At 42.7% G+C, this 26,970-nt stretch overlaps 1 protein-coding gene across 10 annotated transcripts in view; it reads right to left on the reverse strand.

Moving 5' to 3' along the window:
* CACNB2 (calcium voltage-gated channel auxiliary subunit beta 2) overlaps positions 1 to 26,970 on the reverse strand; it is a 222,899-nt gene that overhangs the window by 21,470 nt on the left and 174,459 nt on the right. For 7 of the 10 annotated variants that reach the window (XM_018564296.1, XM_018564288.1, XM_018564304.1 and 4 more), the window contains 4 exons: positions 8,328 to 8,450; positions 7,471 to 7,607; positions 4,688 to 4,764; positions 731 to 864 (listed from right to left, as the gene is read on the reverse strand). In XM_018564296.1, coding sequence (XP_018419798.1) covers positions 731 to 864; positions 4,688 to 4,764; positions 7,471 to 7,607; positions 8,328 to 8,450 — 471 coding nt within the window. Of the gene's footprint in view, positions 1 to 567; positions 588 to 730; positions 865 to 4,687; positions 4,765 to 7,470; positions 7,608 to 8,327; positions 8,451 to 26,970 lie in introns of all 10 variants that reach the window. The other 3 variants (XM_018564338.1, XM_018564329.1, XM_018564359.1) reach the window with 1 other exon arrangement.

Below are 26,970 nucleotides of genomic sequence, written 5' to 3' on the forward strand. Positions count from 1 at the left end.
ATCCATGGGTGTAGGGATGAGGTGAAATACTTACCTTATTCCTTGTTCCAACAGGCTTCCTTCTCTTCAGTCATGTATTGTATGTGAGCATACTGAAGGCCGCCAACATTGGATATCGATGGAGAGCCCTGACTGCTGGGAAAATAAGGAATCTGATACATAATTCATCTCATTCCTCATCCCCTAGATAAACTGAGCATTTTACCCTTGCAGTGGAGAAGGGGACCCACTGCAAGGGTTACTTTTTCTACAACCCGGACTTCAGCTTTAGACATGGTTGGATTAAACTTATCCTTAGTCTCTGATGTTTCTATGCCTCAGATACTTCCTTTTCTACTTTAAGGAGGAGTGGAAACCTAACATCTTGGATCTGGTTGAAATGAGAAGCACTGGAACTTAGCTCTCCTCTAACTGTTATACAAGTCCATTGTCTTCACACAATAGTATTAGCATTATTGTCTGTCTAGGTCCTACTGGCTGACCCACTCTTTGAAGGAGCCAGGTCCCCTCGGTACTCATGATGCCAGTGGCTAGGTAAACTCTTCACCCGTATCACAGTGAACTTACCGATTTTTGCTTCTGTTTAGCTACAAGCAGCATGAAAGAGAAACAAAGAACAACAAAGGCATGCATGTTATTGACAAGTCGAGAGACGGACATTTAACAGGACTTGCAATGTGTAACAAAGAGCAGCAGTACAGATGGCGAGCGTCACACCGGAGCTGGTTACCTTCTTAAAAAAAGGCATTCTTTTCTCTTTGGAGAGGGGTGATGTTACACTGTTTACACTGGGTTTAGGGGAGCGGTGGTTGGCTGGGATATCAATCTCTTCTGCCTCTAAGCCAGTGGCATCTAAGTCTATAGCTATATACAGACAAATCATATACAATTATTAGGCAGAGAAACAGAGGGCATTGGATAACAGTAATACATTTTTACCTGAAAAGGAAATATCAGAGACAAGTTAACTTAAAGGGGTTTTCCAATTTCCAGATGCAGCATGTCCCTTACCAGCCATGCAGATAAATGCCCTATTTTGGCTCCCACATTCTACCTGGTCATCCTCCTTGAGCCTTCTGATGCTCCATAGCCTTAGAAATTGGGAGTTTGTTACTCTCATAGGCTCATGTCTCACGTTCTACTTTTGCTCCCGATTATTAATAATCTCCTCTTTCCACTTGGGATCGACAATTTCAGGTCAATCTCCTGTTGGACTACCAATCTTTTTTCCCATATGCACCATTTCCACACCTGCCATCACTTGCCAGAGTGGTCGGCTTTGCGGGAACATCATGCAGCATATAGATGTCTTCAAATATTGGAGCATCACACTTACTTCCTGAACACACTGACTTCTTGAACACATAATTGGTTTTTAAACATGTTTGCTTGCAAATCCCTTTTTTTACTCCACGTTGAACATTCATTCATCTACTTCTCCTCTCTCCTACATTGTTAATTAGGAATAAAACTTGAATGCCTCTGTTGCCTCGGAGGACTTAGGGAAGATCTGGTCGACAATAGCTAAATGCCCCTTTAACATGACTACCTCGCAATCTGCTTATCAGGTACTCTTGTAGTGGTATTGAGTCCCCATGTGCATTACAAAATCGGTTCTGTCCTATAATAAAAGGGGCTTCAGGGTTTGCGGCCAGGGGGGTTGATGTTCTGCACACCTGATGGTCTTGCCTGAGATTAATCGCCTTTTGGTCTAGAATATTTGGCCTCCTTTAAACTCTATTTTATGTTACTGTTTAAAGAGACCCAAGGTTAGCTTTCCTACACCACAACATTCCTTACCTTATCACCTCTCAACAGAAATTGGCTACCTACTGTATCTTTTCCTAGCTGCCAAACAAACCATAGCTCAAGCTTGGAAAAATTCTAAGGTCAACCTACAGGAGGTAAAGGAGCACATGAATGCGATGCTTGTTAATGAGAAGATGTCCAGTATTCTCCAGGATTCCCAGTCTAAATTCCACAACATTTGGGACCCCTGTCTAACTTATTCCCCCCATCACCACTTCTCCTCTCTTTTAGTTCTACTTTACACCTTCTTTACCCTGTTCTCTTGCCAATGACCAGTGTAGTCATCCAAGTTGAACTATCACATAGTATGAGGGAAACCAGTAACTTTGCATTTTGGTCCTAGGCACAAGGCTGCTTCTTTTTACCACTAATATCATTAATATTGCTTCTGTATGCTTTGTTGTATACATTAAAACACTTGCCCCTGCATTGGCTAAACAGCTGTCATGATTTAGAACAATAAAAATAATTGAAACTGAAAAATACCAGCCATACATGGAGCTATTAAAGCAAATACTTACCTAACACTCGGCCTGCACCGTGGACCGGCACTCTATTTAAGAGACCTCGCCGCCTGAATTTTTCAGTGGCTCAGTGGCTCTTCCTGCCACCTTCTACATCACTACAGGATACAGTAAATAATTATACTGTGCATATTTCTCCTATCACTATCTCCTTACACCAAAAATTGTGATTTCTGGTTATTGTTATAGTGGAGGCCCCTCCCCTAGTTATTGGCTGTATACAGGTATGATTCCTAGTGGAAAAGCAAAAAGCAGGAAAGGGGGGTTCCTTTCATGTTAGGAAATCATTTTCTAAAATCTGGCTACAACAAGACAGCTGTTCCCTGGATATTCAAAGTACTCCATATTACACAGCCCAAAATCATGCAATAGAGATTGTATAAGACAAACAAACAATTCATTATAGATCTGTGTTTTTCTAGAGTAGACAACGCTGGTCAAATCTGGAAGACCCCTTTAAGTTAAATTCATTCACGTTTTATGAAAATTAGAAAAAAACTTGGAGCTTTTGGCTACAGAAACCAATTAGATTTATTTGGTTGTTTTATGTGAAAATAAAAAAGCAATCGGATTGGCTGCTGGCATATCAGCTCTGCTTTATCTCCAGTTTTATTTCCAGTTTCCATATATCAACCTCTACATCATACCCACAAAAAGTGATCAAAATATACCAGCCACAGACAAAATAATACACACCTTTTTGCAGCCCTGAAAATAAAAGGTATATGTTTTATTATGACGCTATACCAGATGAAGATACACACCTGACTTCCAAAATCAGGCTTTTGAAAGGAAGGTATTACAAAGGTATAAAGTCTGATAGATGTTTATCAACCTAGGAAAAAAACAGGATCAGTATTCTGGAATGCATGACATTTCCAAAAAGCTGTTACTGTTTTTTGCACTCTATGCATTATGCACTCTATGCAAGTATATTGTGATTAAAAACGGCATCAAACTGTTTGCATCCCCGCAACGTTGTCTGGCATTCTTATTTTCATTATAGCTCAACCCTAGCCAGTAGCCATAAACTTTTTTAGTTGTCTTGGATAGCCCAAGCAAGAGTTAGGGCTATTGACAGAGTTTTTTTTGTGACTCCTAATGGGTCACATTTTCCTAATTTGAAATCAGGATAGAAAGAGACCAGAGATTTCTCCAATGGGGACAGAGACAAAAAACAAAACCACATTTTAGTAGAGCAAGGTGAAGATGAGATGGTTAGAAATTCTGAGGATGTTTTCATGCTGTCTGTGCCTTCCTGTCCTGGTGATAACCATTCACAGAGACAGAAGTAAGGGGAAAATCTACCAGTGAAAAAAAAAATCCATAAATGCACACTTCTTCATAAAAGAAAAAAATGCGCATTTACTATTTTTTGCATCTGAGCTAGTACAGCATTGCAACCGCAATCAAAGAATGGTGGGTACAATACTCTGGCTCCTGCAGACTCTTTCTCCCTTTCATGTCTGTGCTAAGGCATGGACATTCAGTAATGGACAGAAGGAAGTAACAATGGTCTACAGCATGCTTGTAACCGCGCTTGTATTCCATTGAGAACCAGTAATTCTGCCACGGTGGTCTGTTCTGTCAAAGAATCTGTGAATGAAGGATGTGGCTGGAGTCACAGACAGAAATACAAACCTGATACAAATCTATCCCAGAACTAAAATGTAAAAAAAAAACAATAGCTAATGGAACATCATGGAGCAAGTTTTCTAGAGGAACCTCATCGAAGAGGTCACCAGAGGAAAAGTGTCAGGAGGAGCATCATATAAGGAGACTGCTAAAGGATTATCTTGGAAGGAGATTGGTAGATAATCAATATGTGATTACCAGAGAAGAGTGGTAAAGGAGACTGCTAGAGAAATCTTGTATAACTGGTAGGCTGAGTTCACATGTGTGGCCGTAAAGGGCAGTTAAAACAGGCCATTGATCTGATTTTGGACTGTTTCCTGGCTACTTGCTGTCAAGATAGCATTGCAGCAGGACAGTACTGTACACATTGCTGTGACCACAATACTTTGCTTTCAGCTAGTTCTACCTGCCAAATGCAACCATTGTGGTAAATCCCACCTTGGGATCCAAAATAGAAAAAAAAGGCCTTCAGGAGGCAGCTGTATGGCCTCCTGAATGCCTTGAAGCTGCTGCTCTATCTCCCTCGGCGAATCTTTACAAATCGCTTTTCAGAGGGACAGTAAAGACCACCACTCGTACAAACAAGCCCTTAGAGCACCCTCAAGGGAGGGGACAGCTAGAGGAATAATAGGAACATTATGACAGTAGGAATTACATTGGAAGAGACTAACAGACCACACAGGCAAGCACATGGGATCTTGGAAATTAGCATTTCTTACCAGATGATGGTGGAGTTGATCTTCTAGAGCTAGGTACCACATCACCCAAACTGGAAGAGGAATTTCCCCCGGTTTTACTAATAAGAAGAAAAGCATTACACCATTTACTATTGTAAAAATGCATTGTCTATAGCTTTAACAAAATATTCAACCAAGAATGATATACTTCGTTTCACGAGCAGAAACAGGTTGTAGGTAAAACTATGCTAAACCATGCAGGTAACCTCTTAGATTTAGTGTTGTTAATAGTTATAATTGGGACACCTCTGACACCCAGGAGGCTTGGGTAATGAAATTGGACAATTAATTAAGATTTTTACAGCACTGGATTGCGGCAGTGGGTGTACACAAAGTACAATTTTAACAATAGCAAGCTATCTTCATGTTCTACCTAAAATATACCAGCTTGTATAAAGACATTCCTTAAACAGAGTTTGTTGGTTCCAATGAAGTGCTGAAACAAAGTTTGTTATTGTTTATTTTATTAAAATAGTAAAAACCCAACTCTCCTCTTTCCTCTTCCCCCACCTCTGCGATACCTCTTCATTGGAGCACTCCTTAGCCCCCTTATTTTTTTAAATCTTTTACATCTTGTAAATGTTTTACTGTGATATCTCCAGTTCTCCTCATAGTGAGCATACCCTGCACAGAATGCTACAGCATGGTTCTGTGAGCCAAAGGCAGATTATTGAAGGACCCACATGGGGTGTGTGCTTGACATCCTGGGCTCACAGGATTTGGGTGGAATGGCACTGGGTGTCACTCAACCCAACAAATAACCAGCACTAAGGTCTCGTTCACACCTAGGCGTATTGCATATGCGCGTCTGTCGCGCGACGTCGCGCGTTTTTTACCGCAATTCGCGGTAAAAAAGTCGCGCGACCGTCGCGCGTTTTTCCGAAGGCTACTTGGCTGTATCCCAATGGAAACGCGCAACAAAACGGCCCAAAGTAGTACCTGTACCTTTTTAGGCGTGGGCCGTTTTGTAGCAAGTTAGGGACGGGCGGAAATACGCCAAGGTGGGAACGAGACCATTGAATACAATGGGATTTATATTTTTGAGCATTTTGTAGAGCGTTTTGTAGAGCGTTCATCGAGCGTAGAACGCGCTACAAAACGTTCAGGTGTGAACGAGGGCTAAATTGCAAATTGGTGAGTTTGCCGGGAACCGGGACTAAAGAGGAGGTAAGAAGTGCAGTCACAGCTGCTTTTTTCACCAGGAAATGTAAGTTTACGTTTACCAAAAAATTGAGTTTGGTATTAATCGGCCATCCTAAATTAGACAAAAATGCTAAAAAATAACAATAGAATGTATTTTTTATAACAATAAGTGTAGCCTATGTAAAACAGTTTATTGTTTAGCAATGATAACATGTTAAAATAAATAAATAAATAAATACAACTAATAAGCAGGTTTTTTTTGTGATGGGAGAGCAGCTAGTCAGCATTCAGTACCCAGAACTCTTCAATACTTGGAGTCTGTCACACCTTCCACTACAACCTGATGATGTCAGCATGGCATAGCACAGGAAAGAATTACAATATTACAGCCCATAACAGCGCAATTAAAATGTGTGGAAAACCTAAAAATGCTGTTTTAGTTTGGTATAAATTACACTGGAGTCAAGTAACATGGCCACTTTAGAAATAAGTAGTTCTTGGTTGAGTTCTTTTAATAAAAGGAAGGCACATATTTGCAAAAACTGTTGCTTTGTAGTCCTTTGCTAGAATATGAATGAAGCTGTTTGGCATCTAAACGTTACAGACTTGCCAAATTCCGGAATACCAAAGGATCCAAAAATAATCTCATCTTAATAGGGGTCCCTGAACTTCCCTTGTAAATTCATTAAATTTCTGCATGGGAAAAACAGATTGCTGTAACAATATTATAATTACAATATCCACAAATGTTTAAACTAATTATGTTTAGTTATGCCATCCTGGCAAGGATAATTTAAGACCCTCTTCAACCTTCCTTCTAGTTTGATACCATACAGCAGGATAACGAAATCCAAAACTTGATTACAATCATTAACAATATCCTAGCACTACATTTCCCACACATCCAGTATCAAAATACTAGATTTAAAACAGAGATCCACCAAGAGTGTCCTTGTCCTAACTCCAGTAATATAGTTAAAAGGGACCTTCAGAGGTATTGCATTATGCAAATTTCTGTCAGTTCCTGGTAAACAGTGGGTGCTGCTGTCTGCACCCTTTCGGCCAGCATCCCTTGATCAGCTGATCGAAGGAGCTGGTTGGAAAATCTCCAAACTAACAGAGCTGACAGCTGTCAGAATACAAAGGAAAGAGAGGGGGATTCCTTAATCAACACTTGTTAGTGTTGTTGGAGGAATCTGGTATACTTTTGAACGTGGGTTGAACGAAAAAAATAGAAAGGTGTATGGCCAGCTTTAAGAAACAATGTCTCCCCAAAATGAATCTTGTGACTACCATAGATCTTTCATATAGTATTCCCTATTGTTTCTTTCACAGTATGTCGATCCATAAAGTTTAAATGGCCCCACGTTGGTCAGTTTCTGGTACCTGCCCTCTATGGGCAACTTAAAGAGGAATTCCAGCCTAAATATTTTTCTAGTTCTGGACTGAGCAAGAATGCAGCGCGACACTGTTCTCATGTATATTTTGCTCTCCTTTTGGCCCTATACTGTATTTATTGCTGACCTTCTTTGAGCTCACGCATTTCTAGAAGCTCATTTTAACATTGATAGGAGTCAGTGCTCTATGCCCCACAGGCACGGCAAACTACAAAGTGGCTTTACCTTGTGTAGAATTTTCCCTGCTTTGCTTTATGTTCATGCTGTATCCTCATGTTCTCAAGCTTCACAGGACTTGGAATAAATCCTATTTCACAGCCTTCTTTCACCAGCCGGCCTATCCACCAGTCATTGTTAAATTTCTACAAAGAGAAGAAAAATACGGTAAAGATTTGCTCTTAAGCTCATCTATTAGAAAACCAACCTTAACATGTCAATAGAAGTCAGACGAGTGTCAATGCTTCGCATTTCCAGTCTTCAAGAACTCCCAATATGTCATGTTAAAAGCCTCAGTCACACTTGTGCAATTCTCAGCCTAATGACGTATCTCCAAACCACATGAAGACCAGAGATTGAAGGAAATCACTTTCTTTACAAACTTTAATTGACATCACTGCCCTCAAGCATATTATTTTTTTTATAGGTCCTGCTACACAGTTTTCAACATTAGTATACATCTCCTGGTCTACTGGAAAACAGGCATTGGGCAAAAATGCATAAGATAAAATGTAAAAAGTATTGCCTTAATTTTCGTTATGTTTTTATTGTTAATATGAAAAACTTAATAAAGTTTATTGTAAAAAAAAATCATATTTCTATTTTAGGAATAATGTACTCTCATTCTTGTCTTTTTGCAATAGCTGTATTGCTGTGCCGTCTGATCTCTGTATTATTTCTATTGACATTATACTTATCTAAGCATGTACAGTATATTGCCTTAATTTTCTTTATGTTTTTATTGAAAATAAGAAATTCTTGATAAAACTTATTGTTAAAAAAAAGAAAATGTAAAAAGTAAACGTGCATTGACATTCATTAGAGTCACGAGTTAGCCACAAATATGAGTGCACCTGCCGCCTCACCTCTTTGACGTGTAAAAAATCTTTAGCCTCGAAGGAAACGGCCATTCCTGGGACTGGGACCTCATCGTCGTGAGCTGCACTGTAGCCAACATTTGTCCGTACAGCGAATGCAACAGGTTTGGTCTGAAGAGAGACACAAAGAAAACATATTTAAAATAATCACATTGTTCTGTTGCAAAAATAATTGTAGATTTAATGTGGAGCTGTGTCTTCGTACCAAAGGTTTTTAACCTTTCCCTACTCCGTCCAACACTAAAAACAGAACTCCAGGCATTAGAGTAATAGTCCAAGTAGTCCCCTCCTCTACCCCTGCACAATGTACACTCTTTATTTATCTTAAATCTAATCTAGGAGCCATCAGGATTTTCTGGGAGCCAGCTCCACTGACAACAACTAGGGCACAACAATAATTAATTTTTGTCAAGTAAATAATATTGCACATAAATATTGCACAATTAGAACTTCCAGCCAGCAGGTAAAGCTCTAGACTTATGTTAATAAAATTCATTTCAGTACAGCGCTGCATGACGGAATAAATGTCAGTCAAAGTACCGCAGCGCTGAATACTGAAAAATGGCCTGGATGGGAAGGGGGTTTAACACCGCGGATGTCAACTGGTTAAATGCCTGCCGGAGATATCTAACGCACCCACTGGACCTACTGTTTGTGCCCTATGCAGAACTTTGAAGTAGAACTGAAGCAAAAACTCTATGTAAGGGAGGGTTATAACCCCCTGTCAGCTTTTTTTTTTTCTTTCCTGTTCGATAGCCACAATAACAAGTGAAAGGAAATTCCGCCAAAGAGAGGTTAATCCCTGTTGGTCAGCAGGGTCACCAAAACTAGTGTCCCCATTGGAAGATTTCCCATCTATTCCTGCCGACAACCAAAAATCTAGGATTTGCTCTCACTTTTAGTGATAATGGACACCGGGACAAACAGAGAGGGTGAATCTCCCTAACGGGGACACAAACAGCTATAAAAACGTGACAGGCGTTCTGATCCCTCTCCACTTCATCCGAAACTACAAAAAAAAACGTTTTGGCTTCTGCTGCATTTTACAGGCATTAGGATCAATTCACAAAATTGTAACTTAAAGATAAGTATCATTATTTTAGCCACGTGACTAATTGTCAAACCTCATTGGAATCAGCTGCTACTTTTTTGAAAATAACTTTTCTTATCTTGATACATAATCTTTGTAATTTGAGCCTTATGTATCAGATTTGTTTTTCAGCAGTCACTTATATAAACGGTTTCATTAATCATTTTAACTGTTTTGTTTTTAAAGTAAGGCTGCATATAATTATGAGTGTAGAGAGAAATAATAGGATGCAGTGAACCAATTGTTGAAAAATCACACTTGACATGAATCATTAGCGCACATATCATCATTACCATAATACATTGTTATTCCAAGTTAAAAACTAAGGATCCTTTTCGTGCCATGAACTAACTAAATCATGAGCACGTGTGACTGAGGAGCTGGATTCAACTCATCAATGGCTCATAATTTGAGCTGGTCAGACAGAGTCACAAAGGGCACAATGACTTTGGTGGGGCCACTCTAAAAACACAAACAGAGTACCCCGATATGGGTATGGAGTCCAAAGTTTGTCCAATGACAGTGCCAAACCAATGAACTGAGAGCCCAAAAGCTTTCAATAATGGCATTTGTTCCACAAGACAATATAACACGGCCATTGCATTTCAGGCACTCATCTAAATACAAGAAGCATGTCTATTCTTGAATCTTTGTAGCTACTGAGGTATATATTCAAATTAATTTTTTTGCGGTGAGTTCAGCTTTACAACCTCTTTGTTTTGCTATATTGGACAAGGCTGTAGGTGTTATGTTATAATTAGTTTCATTGCATGCCTAGAAGAAGAAGTTGGCATAGCGCCATTTTATAATGGTTTCCTAGACTTTATCTAAACCCTTAACTGATTGACATTTACAGGGTTATTCACAAAAGGGTCAAGAGTTTGGACAAGGCAGAAGAAGTGAACAATCTAGGAAAGGGATCCTCAAACTTTTTAAACAGGGGGCCAGTTCACTATCCCTCAGACATTGTTGGGGGCCGGATCATAGTTTGAAAAACAGGGGGGGAGGGGGGTGCGCGTGGCTGCGGTGCCATTGACTTCAACGCACCTAAAGTTCCGGGATGGGGGTAACTATTGGAGCATTTGGACGAGTACGAGTACTTGCCCAAATACTCGGTATTCGCACCTTAACCAATACTAGTATTAGTCATCAGGCATCTATAGTGCAAATCCATTTAATTGATAGTTGTAATTCAAACGACAAGCACATTTCTGAGCCTGATGAAGGGGACCCTGCGAGGCCCCAAACCCGCTTGTCATTGACAATGACAACTATCAATAAAATGGATGTTGCACTAACAAGGAATCTGGACATTTGTTTTGAAATATATGTACTATTGCACATAAAAGATGCCCCCACAAAACATGTCACAGGTTGCCTTTTTTTATGGGGGCATGTTTTGTGTACAATAGTACCCCGCTCGCTTTTCGAATGATATTTATTTTGATAATTTTTTTTAAATACCTGTTTAGAAGGTGAGGACAGTCAGTCTGCCGGAGAATGATTTCTCCCTCGCTGCCTCTCTCTGATGTAACTTCCTCTCACTAACAGGAGAGAAACAGAGAGAGGGAGGGAGTGAAGACAGCGCCACCCAGCACTCGCCACTCACTGCCCATCTTTCGCCACCCATCACTCGCCACCAGGAGCGGGCCGTGTTAAGGTCCCAGGCAGGCCGGATATGACCCACGGGCCGTAGTTTAGTTTTGTTACATGCATACAGATCACTTTTTACTCAGTATATTCATGCCATCCAGGTCCTGCATACTAGTTGCATATTTTCATTAGGACGTGTGCATGAGTCCTTGATGCCTGCTTCTTGGGGGACAAAGCTAGTCCCCACACCTGAACCTTTTGAAGGACAGTGGTTTAATAATCTGGCACAAGGGCTCTCGACATATGACATCTAACAGACTGAGTACAATGTGAACATAAGTCTCAGGGGTGTGGAAATTAAAGTGGGACTAAAGCGGGGGCCGAATCTACTTGTTTCTCATGACAATCTACTTGTCCTGATACAAAAAAAATTATTTTAACCAAAACCATATTTAGCAGTGCTAAGAAGCGCTTCTCATTGGTCAGTGCCGTCAAGTGACCGTCCCCGCCCCCCTCTCTCACCGCTCCGTCCCCGCCCCCCACTCTCGCCACTCAGTTAGGAAAAGAAAACCAGCCCTGCTACTTGTCCGTTGCAGGGCTAAAACAGTGGGAAAAAAACTTGCCCGGCGCCCGGAACTACATGTCCCGTGCGTCGGGCGATACGAATTACACACCCCTGATTAAGTGCATGGATATGGGAATTCTACTTTAAGATCTGGATTGGACATTGAATACTTCATGCTAATATAGAGACACCCACAGGGTATAAACTCACCTAATGGATGCCAGATAACTATCGTCTGGGTTGTATGCCCCTACAGTCCCTGGGTGAATGGGCCTGCATTAGACGTGATAACATCATGGATACTTAGACCGCCGGAGCTTGGAGGAGAAGAGGCAGTGTAGACCGGTCTAGCAGCCAGGCAGGATCGATAATCAGGTAAAAATGAGCTGTTAAAGAAGAACTCTGGGCATAAATCTGGGGCTACCCCCGCACTGCAAGGCTAAAACTCACTAGCTTTTGTCCCGGAGACACCACAACCTTTTCAGGCTCCACCCTCTTTCTTCGGGCGCTTAGATGTCTTGGTCTCCGGAATGATGAGCAGGTTCTGCCTCATTTTCCATCAGGTTATAATAGTCTTTCTATGTATCTATACTTCAGGTTCATATAGTCTATTGTTGTCTTTTTAAATCTCCCCAAGTATAAGTGATACTCCAACCTGGCGGATCGCCGCCTAGATGGTTTGACAGTTTATTATTAGTGATGGGCCAAACAGGCCCGTGTTCGGTTTGTATTCGAACATTCGAACGTCCGAAAAGTTCAAACTCGAAATCAATGCATGTCAATGGGGGTAGAATGTTCAGAAATGATTGTCCCCTTTAAGAGGGCCTATATGCAAGTTATACAACTCTGATATAGAACGCTGTATACAACTCTGATATAGAACGCAGTATAGAACTCTGATATAGAACGCAGTATAGAACTCTGATATAGAACTCTGATATAGAACTCTGATATAGAACGCTGTATACAACTCTGATATAGAACGCTGTATACAACTCTGATATAGAACGCTGTATAAAACTCTGATATAGAACGCTGTATACAACTCTGATATAGAACGCTGTATACAACTCTGATATAGAACGCTGTATAAAACTCTGATATAGAACGCTGTATACAACTCTGATATAGAACGCTGTGTGCAACTCTGATATAGAACGCTGTATACAACTCTGATATAGAACTCTGATATAGAACTCTGATATAGAATGCTGTATAAAACTCTGATATAGAACGCTGTATACAACTCTGATATAGAACGCTGTATACAACTCTGATATAGAACTCTGATATAGAACTCTGATATAGAACGCTGTATACAACTCTGATATAGAACTCTGATATAGAACGCTGTATACAACTCTGATATAGAACACTGTATACAACTCTGATATAGAACGCTGTATACAACATACAGCCCATCCCTTATTATTATTAGATACGAATAAAATCATATTCCAGCTCCATTCACACATAGTGGTACGGTTTTCGGCTCAACTTTTCACGAGGTAAACCATTAACATATGCACGGATTCCGCACGTTTGCGTCTACTACTATGCACTTGCAATCTGCCCATAAAATCGCACTTGGACTATTTTTGTACCGCGCAGCCGCCGCAATAATTTCAACAATGCACATTGCAATGCATTGTTTTTTATGTTTAGCGCAGTTCCCGAATACACGCCGAAAACCGCTCATGTGTGAATGGAGCCTTCCTGGCATTTGTTCTGCATAACTTCTTTGTTGATGTCCTAATGTAGTCCAACTACTTTTTCTTTGTGGTCGCTACAATTGTACCTTCGTTGTCTTGGTCTGTATGCCTTGTTCACCTCGGCCTATGGAAAGTTACATTTCCCTATTGTGTACTTGATATGTTTTTTCATTAAATGGGGAATTAAAAATAAATAAATAAATGGTTGAAGCTAAAAGAGGTATTAGAGTTTAGTGACTGAATTCAAGGAATATAACTGGATCTCTGATACTAAATAAACAAAGAACAGATCTTCTAGTAAAGTTTGTCATCTACTCCTCTTATCCGGGGAGATCCCATTTATAGAAACTGCTTTTTGTGTAACATGGAAAACTTCTCAATAAGCGCATTCTCACAAGGACAGAACTCCTCAGCCTGCAAAAGCTCGCTTCATCTCTCGACTTTGATTAAAACTGTTTTTTTTTTGCCAACAAGTTATTAAAATAGAAACAATCATCTCCCACATTTAGAAAAGTGCTTTTCTGGAAGAAAATAGATGTTGCGAAAATCCATCAAAAGGTCAGTCCACTCATATATTTCAGATATGGCTGTATTGTTTCTGAGCCAAATCATTCATTGGCTGATGGTGTTATGTGCTCAGCCCCGACCACCGTAAAATCTCTCTTCTCTACCAGCAATCTTCATATTGTAAAATAAATAACAGGAAATGATCGCCTTTTGTAAGTCTGTGATAGATGGGTGGAGCTGGGAACACAGATGTGGAGAATCTACCGCTGGGGTCACTGGCCGAAACTGACCACTAAAGACGGTTACTGATGGTCTTCATCTCCAGCCCCCGTTTAGACGAATGCGCTGCTGTAACATGCATTATCATCGGTTCATTGTGAACGATGCTTTACAATAATGTAATTCGCTGTTTTTTTAAAAAGGGTCATGTGTGTCTTTCGGTGCATTATTGTGCATTTGCTATCAAAGGTCTACTTTACTGCCACGCACATTAATACAGGATTAAGGCATCATGTTATGCACGGCAACACACCACAATGTAGTGCTAGCGTGTGAATCCAGCCTGTGTTTTCTTTGCACGCATACATACACCATGTGCTTTATTTTCTGATTTTATTTTAGCATAAGGGCAGCTCATAAATCTACTATTAAAGCTTAAAGTGACACTAAACTCAGGAGTTAAATCTTAAAAATACATTCAAGTGCCTTAACTATTAACAAAAATGTATCTTATTTGTGTATCACTCGGCTGTAGATCCTCAAATCATCTCTGAATTGGTGCTGACACTGTCCTTCCTTCTGGAGGGGGGCTACTTTTGTTCTCCATGGTCCCAATGTGTGTGCTATAAAGTAGTCACCGCTCCAAGCTCACTCCTGCGATGGACTACAATCTCAGGTTTAGATTACTAATTGGTATTGGGATTGTAGTCCTTCACAGAAGTGAGCTTGGAGCAGTGGCTACCTTACAACACACACATGGACCATGGGGAACAAAAGTAGCCACTCTCCAGAAGGAAGGACAGTGTCAGCACCAATTCAGAGATGATTTGAGGATCTACAGCCGAGTGATACACAAATAAGATACATTTTTGTTAATAGGGAAGGTAGCTGAATGCATTTTTAAGATGTAACTCCTGAGTTTAGTGTCACTTTAAGCAAAAATGCGTATTTTGTGTTTGAACAAATCACATAAAATATCCAAATACCCCAATCTCTGCATACATAAAAAATCAAAGCACAACATTCAAGCATGTATGAAGCAGATGACAAGGAAAAGGAGAAAAACAGCAACAGAAAAGTAAAGAAAATTAAACAGAACGTATTCCGTAAAGCTTTGTCACTCTGTTACAGGAATACATGGCTACAATAATACAGACAACATCCATCTGAAAAAGAAAGCTTTCGTAACATGCAGCTTAAAAACACGATCGGCCCTACCAAATTAGGAAATGCTGAGCTCTGAAAACGCAGCTAGCGGTGAAGGGAGAGAGAAGGGAAGGCTGAGCAAAGAATGCCAGAGAGAAACGCTGGAACATTGCATTGCATACAGAACTAGTGCACCATCTTAGCATTCCACCTGCTACAAGGTTTTACTACAGGACTTGCTGCATGACACGTTTGGCAGGCAGTGCTGCTTGCCTATGGCAATCAGTGGGATCGTGCCAGTGCAGTGGGTATGCAGTTGCAAAAGAAATTCCCCATTAGAATAACTGTGGATCAGTTTTTTAGAGAGGCGGTAGCCAAAGTCACTGGCAGGGAGATGTTCTACCCTTTAACATCTCCCAGGGACTGTCATCTGTCAGCACAATATGTGCAATAGAGTTCCTAGCTCCACCCACTTGTTGCAGCAATTACAAGGTTACTTAGTCAATTTTCAACTTGATTTACGTTGTGCAACAATACCAAATAATGTGTACAGATAGCCAACTTTTATGTAGTTTTGGATAGAGTAGGGAAGGGATAATAGTACCCCTGCCAGGTTATTTTTTTTGCAGTCTGTGTACCATTGGGGAAATTTCCCTTCACTTTCTGTAACAGAGATGCAACAGGAAATCTCTGAAAAATGAGGGAATATAACCCTCCTAAGTTGGCCATACACCCGCAGTTTATTCTCATTCAGCCCTAGGGGTTGAAGGAGAAAAAAAAGCTTGATTCTCCAATCCACGCTAAACAGCATGGATGGGCGAATTTCCCCGGCCGGGCTATTGCGATAGCCATTCATCCAATAATTTTTAGGTCAACTCCTTCAACAAAAGTTCCTTGGAAAAAAACTACTTGTTTAATGGAGGGGTGCCAACAGGGCCACACACTGCTCAGATTTCTGCTGAGTCAGCAGGAGTATTTTTTTCACTTTTCAAAGTGAAAAAAAATCCCCAATTCTGAGTTGTCAGTGGAACAGGAATAGAGGTGAAATCTTCCAATGGGAACAACAGGTCAGGTCTGACCTGTTGTCAGGTCAGACCTGACAACAGGTCAATTTCTGTCTTTCACTCTGGTGAAAGACAGAAATTTCTCTCACTTTGGAAGGATTTCCTCTCTTTACCAGTTGGGGCAATGGGACAGGAAGTGAAGGGAAATCTCCCCAATGGGACACACATTGCAAAAAAACAAACTGACAGGAGTTATAGGTAACCCCACCATAAAGGTGCCCATACACCTGCCGATTATTGTGCGATAATCGCGGGTGATCCCGTGATCGTACGATAATCGGCAGGTGTATGGAAGGCGTGCGACCGTTTCTACTGTACGGTTGCACGTCTTTTGTCCTCCGAGCACGCTTAAAAACCTGCCGAAAATTATAAGATGTCCGGCGGGTTAGTGGCGTGCTCGAAAGACAAATGTCGAACGGGCCGGTTTGCGCAAGCGCACACTGCCCGCTCAGCATTGGAATCATCAGAAGCCCTCCCCTTAGCGGGGAGGGCTTGCGATGATCGCAAGTACGATCTGCCTGTCCAAGATGAGCAGATCGTACAAGGTTTTAATTACCTTACAACCATCGCACAATGAAAGTCCTGTGATGGTTGTAAGGTGTATGGCCAGCTTTACTCGCTCCTCCATAACTGAAAGTACAGGGTATTCTCAGGGCTCTGGTGGGTAATCGGGACAGCAGAGAACTCAGGAAAGGTAGCAAGGAGTGTGCTTTTTAACAAACCTATTACTATGCCCTGATTAGGGAACGTAAAGGCTCTAAAAAGCCAAACTACAGAGTCCCCAAAAATCATAAAGTGACACCACTAAGTGCCTGCATGTCAGTTCAGATCTTCAGTAGAGAGTCTGAGGACCCAAGAAATCTGTGCTGCTCTGTAATGTTAACAGGCTTCCATAGCTGCTAATCAGGTCCTTCTGGCTTCCTCAGGGGTGCCTCAAAATTTCATGCAGAGTCATGCCTTTTGATGTTAAGGGGGCTCCTGATGTGAAAGAGTGAGACTCTGAAGTAAAGGAAGTCTTTTAATGTGAAACAGGGGGGCTCTAATATGAAAAAGGGAGACTTTAATGTAAAGTAGGGCTTCCAATGTGAATGTTTTTGCATGGGGTCCCCTTTTTAAATTCATAACAGACCCCTATTTGGAATAATAGTCTGGTATGAATTTTGGAGGGACTGCACTTTTTTTTTAAATTTACAGGTTTTACATTTTAGACTGGGGTGCCTGGGACACCATGACTGAAAAAGGGTTGAGAAATGCTGCTCTATATCTACAGTATATCTATACTGATTTTGTAGTAGGCATCACTTTAGTTGAGGCTTTGGGGGACCGGTTGCCCAGCAAGGAGGAAGCTTTCCAGGCCAAGGAATGGGGTATTACACCTTATTCCACTACACCTAGACTTAACAAGCATATAACCATTGCAGCAAGTAGATGGGTTCCACTGCTAGGGGGTTTTGCTTTGTTCCCCAAGTGGGGCTTTAAGTCTTCCTTTGTTTACATAAAAAAATCAGTGTTGAATGGCATAAGGATTTAAACACGGCACTTCCAAGATACACTAAAACCTTCATTACTGGCAAAGTTGGGTGTCCCTGCTCTGTTCCATGTTTCTTTTACCCAACACCTTTTACAAGCAGGCCGACTGATCTGGACTCCTAAAACTGAACCCACCAGATGAAAACTAACAGAGGCACACTGCAGAAGAAAAAACAACCCCACCAGTACTATATGTCATACTCATTGATTTAAAGCCCGACTTACTGAGCACTTCACAGAACTGACTGTTCCTTCCTGTCTGTATTCATTGATACCTCAGATCTTTCCAAACATCATCTTCTTATTAGGACAGTCTGAATACATAACACAAGGTCATAGCCACAGTTTCCTGGCAGTGATCTCATCATGATTAAGCTTTGAAATCCAATTATGAATACAAATAAAGAGCTGATTTGATACTCTGTATCTAGAATATTACCATTGTGATGTTGGCTGCGGTATAAATTGTATTTATAAAAATGAATACATTGGCAAGCAATTGAACCCTAGCACTGTGTATCAAACAATTGCCATTGGGTTTTTTTAAATAAAATACTGTTTTCACCTTTTTTAGGACTATTACTTTCATTTCAGTACTACGTTCCTAAATCGATTCCATCAACGTCTGCATGGCATATCTCAGGGCAGGTTTACCGATGGTGACAAGAGAGGACCATGCCCGTGTAATGTGTGTTGATGGCCATGCCATCAAAAGCTCATGTGACAGGGTGACAACTAAGTAGAACAATCGGGAAACAGGGACCGAACGTGGTCACCATATAACAGGAAGGTGCAGGTTGCTATGCAGTCCTTGACTATTTTAAAGAAGTTCTTCTTTAAACAAGAACTTCGGGCAACAATTTTAATAGGGGGCTACTCCCACACTGCAAGGGTTAACTGCTCATTTGTGTTTAGGAACTAAAATAAAAAGTAATACTCTCCCAGTCTCAGAGCCAAATGGCTCCGAAGATGGCCATACACTGTGCGAATTTAGGCCAGTTCTTCAGGATCCAGGACAAAATTTACACAGTGGGTGCTGTTGTCGGTACCCTTTTGGTCAGAAAAGCTTCAAACTAACAGAGCTCGGTAAGGGTATTCTGACAGTGGCCGGCGGACGCTGTCAGAATACAAAAGGAACAGCAGGGATTCCTCGATCAACGCACTCCTAGCGTTGATGGAGGAATCTGATCTGTTTTTTTAGTTCAGCCCACAGGTTGAATGAGAAAAATGGAGCAGTGTATGGTCAGCTTTAGACAGGTCCTTCCAGCCACACTCCCCCTCCGCTCCAGAAATCAAAGCACCCGCGAGTCATCACATCCAATACACTGTGTATTGGACATGAGGACACCGAGAGACATGCCATCGCTTTTGTAAAAAAATGATTGTGCAGATGTTAGGGTTATGTCTGCAAGACTCCCACTTGTGGTATAGTAATTAAAAGATGTTTTGTGGGTACTATAAAAATGTTGGTGTCTTGTATACAGTAAGTAAGCTCAGGTTTTATTTTACCATACCCCTTTAAGCCCCTCACACTGTTAGCACCATTAGACCACACCCACCATTTGCCTTTGCACTCTATGCGCGCTGCATTGTGAGTTCTTTTTACCATACCCCTTTAAGCCCTACCATCGTTAGCACAATTAGGCCACACCCACTATTTACCTAGGCACACTATGCGTACTGCATCATGTTTTTATTTTACCTTACCACGTTAGGATCCTGCCTCTGTTAGTGCAATTAGGCCATGCCCACCATTCTCTGCCAGGACAGTACACACACTCCATCCTGGTTTTATTTAACCATACCTCTTTAAACCCCTACCACACTTAGCAATATTTAGATCACATTCACCCCTCCCCCAAGGTGCTACACACACTGCATCATGTTTTTTTTTACCTTACCCCTTAAGCCACCCCACACTGTTAGCACAATTTGTACACTCCCGCCATTCTCTTTGACACACTGCATCATGGTTGTATTTTACCGTACCCCTTTTAGCACCTCCCACTTTTAGTGGAATTAGGTCACACCCACCACAACACGCTACCCGTGCCACATCATTGTTGTAGTTCTTTATACCCCTTAAAGCCCCTTACCACTGTTAGCACAATGAGCCCGCACCCACCATTCTCTGCCATGATGCCATGTGGGCCACATCATTGGTATCCTCATGGTTCCCAAGGGTGCCCCAGGTTTTTCATAACCCTAATTGCCAGGGCCATCCCTATAATGAGACAGCCTGACGTTGTTGCCTCAAGTGGCATCTCTTTTGGTCAACTGGGGGGGCCGCAGGCAAAACGGCTTGGTGGCTCTGCTGCGCAATGTTTGCAGTGTGCCTGCTGCCCCCTTTACAACCCTTGTGTAAGGTCCATATACATCTCCTTGCCCAGCTCCTAGCAACCTGGGACACTCTGGCTGGTGTCCCACCCAGCTCCTGGCAACCAGTGACATCACTGAGCGGGACGCCGACCAGAGCTAGGAGAGGAGATGATGCAGGGGCCCCCCACTAGGGTTGCCACCTGTCCAGGATTTACCCGGACAGTCCGGGTTTTGAATGCTGCGTCCGGGTTTCATGGCAGCAGACACCCGGACACAAGATGTCAGGCAGACAGGGGGTAACCAAAATTAAGATACGGGCTACTGGCCCCCCCACTGAAAATAGTATGGGCTGTGATATTTAGATATGAATGGGCGGCACTATTTACATATGAATAAGCCGCGACTCCCAAAAAAAATGTTTGCGCGTCGCTATAGTGCTCAGGTCTCGCTTGAAGAAAAGGTGGCGACCCTACCCCCCACCCTGATTAGCTGGCACCACTCCGCCGCCTCAGGTGGCAAAAATGCTAGGGACGACACTGCAAGTTAGGTGGACTAACTTGCAGTGTAGACTGGTAGGTGCTTGGATGGGCAAAGTGATAATTACCTTTAAAGCTGGAAATAAACTCAAAACAGAGAAAACAGTAGAAGATATCCATGCCGGAGAAGTCTTATGAAATACACGGAAGAGCTCTAGTTGCTATAGGAAGCACAGAATTTTCCTTTGCCTACACTATTAATATGCGAGGCTCGCCGTCTTCTCTCGCGCTATATTTAGCCTTTTTTAATTATAAACCATGAAGTTTGTCAGAGTCCCAGTTTTTCTTCCGTCGGTAATACGCTGTTATTATTATTTTATTTTTTTTCAGGTATATAGTACGCCGGGGTCTGAAAATAGCACCGACGTCACTGGCTGTGGAAAGATTATTCATCTCACATATTTCAAAGGAGGAAACCTTTGGACTCAGACTTGTAAAGAGAGCTCAGCTTGCTGGTTTCATCTGCAGCTTATTAAACCAACGGTTCAAAAACTTACATACAATACAATGAGCAAAAAAAAAAAAAAAAAGAGAGAGACCAAAGCAAAAAATAGACCCAGGCAAACTTCTCCGGGGCATTGATGATGCACAGCCGGCCAGAAACGAGTTATTATTTTGATGCTGATAAACGGACACATCAGAAATTGTTTCCAGGCAGACTGAAGTGGCCCCAAAATAAGAGGCAATCTTTATTACTTCTGTCCACTGAGGCACAATGCCAGGTCATATTTTGTCAGGCTGCCTCGGGGGGACGTCAGCAAAATGTGTATCAAGGCTATGCATGGAAAAGGGTTGCATGGATAGAATCTGAGGAATGACATCATATTATGTGCTGCCAATGATAGCCAGGAATCATTTCTATTCTCTTAAAATGTTACTCCAGCAAAAACCTTTATTCAGTTCTGGATCGAGTTGCCAAGGGATACAATCTCTAATGTTCTTAAAAAAGGACCTGGACTCAAAACGTGAAGATTTGCTATGTTGTAGGAAACATTTAGAAATGTTATTTGTGCCCAAGCAGGACACTTAGGCCTCGTTCACACCAGACACAGTGCGTTCTGGCCTGATTCTGGCCAGAACGCACTGCATCACATTGCGGCGGGGTGCTGCAAGCACTATTTTGTTCGGTCCGGACCGCAGGCATAATGTGCCTTGGGTTCCCGTGTGGCCGATCGCATTACGGTCAGAGGGCGTGGCTACGGTGCCATTCCCTTCAATGGACCGCCACACCCCACACAGTGAGCCGGTCGCAATGCGATGCAGTACGTTCTGGCCAGAATCGGGCCAGAACGCACTGTGTCTGGTGTGAATGAGGCCTAAGAGCCCGTTCACCCCATCCGGTGCGTTTATCTCACAGTTCTATTACATGAATGCCGTGGACCGCCTAATCGAGCCCTCCCTGCTTTCTTGGGCGGGAGGGGGTGTGGTGGTGCCATTCATTGTACTGGCACCGCAGACACAGCTCCAGCCCGCAGTCCGATCGCCCCCGCCCTCTGTTACAATGCAGTGCGATTGCAAAAAATAGTGCATACACGTGCACCAGCAGCCATGCACTTGAGCACGGCTGCTGTTTTGAACAAGCCCATACACATCTCCCTGCTCAGTTCTTAGCAACCTGGGATGCTCTAGTCGGCATCCCACCTGGCTCTTGGCTGTTGGAAATGCAACAGCATAGTCCTATGTACTGATTGTATTATGGACTGTAATTTGTCTTTTGAGCTGTAGATGGCTATAGTGCAATGTTACTCTCTACGTGCATGCTTATCTATGATGCCCAGGAAGCTGTCTTTTCTACCTATATGTTTTCCTGTACAATGCTGTATTCACATGTAATATCCTTATAAGCAAGTACAACTTAAGTCAGCATACAATGGCAACCAGTGACGTCACTGGTTGCCAAGAGCCAGGTGGGATGCCGTCACAGTGTCCTGGTTGCCAAGAGCCAGGTGGGGAGATGTGCACGGGAGAGGGGTGGGGAAAGAAGAAGAAAAAAAGAAAAAGCCTGAGGGGAAGATAACAAAATTCAAGCCAAGCCTGTGCCCCCTGCTAAACCCATGGGGTCAAGGTAAAGTACGGGAGGGCTGGCTGTACCCCTGTATCGGCAGCCCTGCATATAAATGCATAAAATACGCATGACATTGAATAAAAAATGCATTTCAATGCATAAGCATTTTTCTATAAAATACCCTGTACATTTTGGAAGCACGCAGTGTGCAAGAGCCCCGACACTTAGGATGCTTGTAAACAGGAATGAAATCTCTTCACTGTGACCAGACATTCTGATATGCTTCCAGCACCAAATTCTACTATTTATCAAGTGGAATACACTTACTAAGAATAGAAAGTGTCACGCAGGGAAAGACTAATATAATATGCAGCTGTCTGACTAAGATTGCCTTAGAAGGCTCAGAATGAAAACCAGAACCACACAGAAAAAGGAGCCCATATACATCTTACAAAATGCATAAGTCAAGACACCTCTATAGTAATAAACCCATCAAAGGGAATCGATACAAAGGTCCGATTCAAGTGTAAGTCATCTAAGTTTCATCTCCATCTGTAGATGTAGGCAGCATCAAGATGATGATGAAGATGGCCGCCATGGATTTTATATAACATGCACTAAGGGTTAACAGATTACTTTTATTTTTAAGCTGAACTTCAAATCAATGTATTGCAGTATTTATTAATTTATCATTGAAGCAGAACACCACAGAAAATGATTATTCACCCTTGCAGTGGAGCTACCCCTGCACTTCAAGGGTTAACTGCACGTTTTGGTTTATAGTCTTTATAGCACTCTGCAGGTGAATAGTATATCAGGATACCGAGTATTTGGGCCAGTACTCGTACTCGACCAAATGCTCCGGTACCTAGCCCGATACCCGAATTTCCGGTGTCAGGAAGCCGGGCAGCGAGTCATTACACGGTACCCGGTTTCCTGATTGGCCGGGATGCCAAGTCATTTTGGGATTTGTAGCCAAAGAAGAACTATGAGGCGAGTGAAAATCACTCAGCCTCATAGTTCGAGCCGACCTGTGACAATGTAACTGTCAAACGTCGGCTCAATAGATCGGAAGTGAGCGAACACATATCATCGCTCGCTCACTTCTCGATCTATCCCTGCAGAGAGCCGCGACTGTCACTCACGGCTCCCTGCAGGGATTCCCCCCTCCCCTGTCCGATCCTCCAGCGCTGACTGGCGGAACAGACGGGGAGGTGGCGGGTACAGCTGGCTCTGCCTCTAGATTGTCGAGATCCGTCCCGGCTGCCGCATCTCAGTATATCGCGGTATACTGAGCTTTGGGTGACAAGAGGACGCTAGTTTGTGTCCTCCCGTTACCCTTAGGAGAACTATGGAGAAAAGCCCTGACCCCTTTGTTCTCCTTTAGGGAAAGCTGGAGGGCCAGAGTTGCCCATCCCTGCTAAAGGGTATGGCAGTTACAAATTGGCCACCAAGAATTACAATAATTTGGCAGGTAAAACAGTTAAAGAGGAACTCCAGAATGGTAAAAAGTGAACCCATGCAGCGTGGGGCTCCTTCCACACTGCAAGTCTTAACTGCTTGTTGTGGTCTAGGGGCGCAACCAAATCCCGCCTGGCCATAGACTGGTCCATGCAGCTTCTTCTCCCTAGGCTCCGGCAGTGTAAACCCTGCTGACATCATCACGTCTAATGCAGTCCATTCCCCTGCATTAGACAGTTGGAGGAAAGAGGTGAGCACTCACCATGGCAGGACTGAGGATCAGGTGAGTGTATCTTCTGTATGCTGGCCTTAGAGAAAAACAACTAGTTATCCATTGCAGTGTGTGGGTAACCCCACAGCAAGGGTTAACATTTTACATTCCTGCAGTTCTTTAACATCCATGTTTGTTAACTGTGTATGTTTGTGGGTGACCTGAGTTCAGTTTGAAGCTGTTTATACAGTACATACACCCCACACTGTTATCTGAATTGGACTGTATCTGCATTCATTTTTGGTTTTGCCTGTAAGCTATGTATATCATTGCTGTCCATATGTGCAGACCGTGTGCTATTCTTGCCAATCTCTCTCCGTATATAGGTCAGTTGATTCTAATGTGTAATCATCCCTATAATTCACCTAAGCCGTACATTGATCTCTGCGTTTGGCAGAAGGGCAGTAACAGTGCACCTTTAGACGTCTCGATAAAAGCCTGCCTAGCAGAAGATAGAGCTAACGGGGACAGGTCGACGCTCTATTGTTCCTGCAACGTCTCTAAGGCTGGCCACAGACCGGCACATATCTCCATAGGAAGGAGAGACATTTGGCCGCCCTCAATCAAGTGTACTGGTATCTGTTTCCACTCTCACGACTCGCCTGGTGAAAAGAAAAGGCGCATTGCTTCACTGCCTCCTTCCATTTTTAAAAAAGACGAATTAGCCAGGTCATTGAGATATTTTCCAACAAGCTGGCTGTGCTAAGGATTGCGTCAACAGATTCTAAAGTACTTGCTATTCATGGCACAGAAAGCAGGCAGCACATGTAGTTTCAGCCAGGAGTAATACAATTCATTGCTATTTTTACTAGGAATGCACCAATACTGGTATTCGTACTGATACACATAATTTGGGTGAGTACTCGTACTCGCCCAAATGCTCCCGATTCTTATCCCGCTACCGAAACTTCTGGTATCAGGAAGTAGGGCTGCAGACCATTACACGCCCCCCGGCTTCCTGATTGGCCAGGAAGCTGCCTCCATGCTCCCTCGTCACCAGGGAGCATGGAGCTGGCTTCCCAGCCAATCAGGAAGCCGGGGGGCAGATAATGACTCGCAGAGGAAGATTTCCCCTGACCGGCAGTGCCGCAGGGGAACATGGAGCTGGCTTCCCGGCCAATCAGCATGGAGCCAGCCGTACAGCTGGCTTCATGCTGATTGCCTGAGAAGCCTGCTTTCCAGCCAATCAGCATGGAGCCAGCTTCCCGGCCAATCAGGAAGCCGGTAGGCAAGTCATTACTCGCTGTCCGCCTTCCTGATTGCCTTGGAAGCCGGCTCCATGCTGATTGACTGGGAAGCCAGTTTCCCGGCCAATCACCATCAAGCCGGCCAAAGATGGTGCCGGCTTCCTGGGAAATCAGAAAGCTGGGTGGCGTGTCATTACCCTCTGCCCAGCTTCCTGATTGCCCGGAAAGCTGGCCCTATGCCAGCGGAAGTAGCGGTATCGGTACCTGGTATCGGCGAGTTCTCACAGCAAAATATCAGTACTCGTACTTGATACCGAAAAAACGGTATCGGTGCATTCCTAGCCCCACTGCAAGGGTTTATAAAAGCTTTGCCCAAGTCGTTCCTTAAAGTGACATTAAACCCTCAGATTTTTTAACATAAAACAATACTGTAATGTGCGCCTTACTGTAATCCATGGTTGTTTCCCTTCTCTTTGCTGCTCTTCCTTTTAAATCCATATCTCTTCTCATGCTGGGCAGAACTTCTGTTTTGCAGCAGACTGCCGCGTCTCTGAAATGGATACATGGTGTCTGTGTGTAGGTTTGTATAGGTTTGCAACCTGAGCCAGCACTACAGGAAGAGGCACTCAGCTGCAAAGGGAAGTTCTCCCCCAGCATGAGAAGAGATATGGATTTAAAAGGAAGAGGGTTTAATGTCACTTTAAGTTCTGTCCATACTGAGTGGCATCGGAAGTAAAAAAAGATTGTGGAACAGAGGAAAAACAAATGTAATTAAAAAAAGTGACCCTGAAGGTGAAGAAGGGTGAACTGTTCACTGTACGATCTTTCATATAAAAAGTCACCACTGACATCGTATAATAAAAAAATGAAGCCCGATTTCTAAAATGAAAGCTTGCGATCATAAGAAGAGTGCACATCCTTTGAGGTCCTCTATTCTTTTGGTGACTTTATTTATTTTAGCTTTGCAATGAAATATCTGAAACGTGCTGAGTAAGGGAATTCATCACCTGGCCCAGCAATGGCAAGAGCAGAAAACTCATCCACTTTCTAAATAGTATATATTACCTATCCTGCGCTCTTTCACTTGCTCAGGCTCCTAATTTCTATTGTTCCTAATAGGAAAAGTTGACATTTTGCTTGTTATTAGGAGAACTCTACACACAGGGAACATTGTGTCAGCATTCTATACTGTACATAGACTGAACCTGTACATTATGCTTGGAGGAGTTATTAAAGGGGAATTATGGGGAGAGTGAAATACATCCTCCGCATAATTAGAGGTGATGTGTGACACTGGAGCTGTCACATGTCGGCTCTATTGATCAGGAACTGAGCGATCACATACTGCTAATCGCTCAGTTCATTATCTTCTCCCTGCAGAGAGCGGTAACTGCCGCCAGTCATCGCTCCCTGCAGGGATTCCCCT

The sequence above is a fragment of the Nanorana parkeri genome, unplaced genomic scaffold, assembly GCF_000935625.1.
Source record: "Nanorana parkeri isolate BGI_ZX_2015 unplaced genomic scaffold, ASM93562v1 scaffold23, whole genome shotgun sequence".
NCBI classification, from domain to species: Eukaryota; Metazoa; Chordata; class Amphibia; order Anura; family Dicroglossidae; genus Nanorana; species Nanorana parkeri.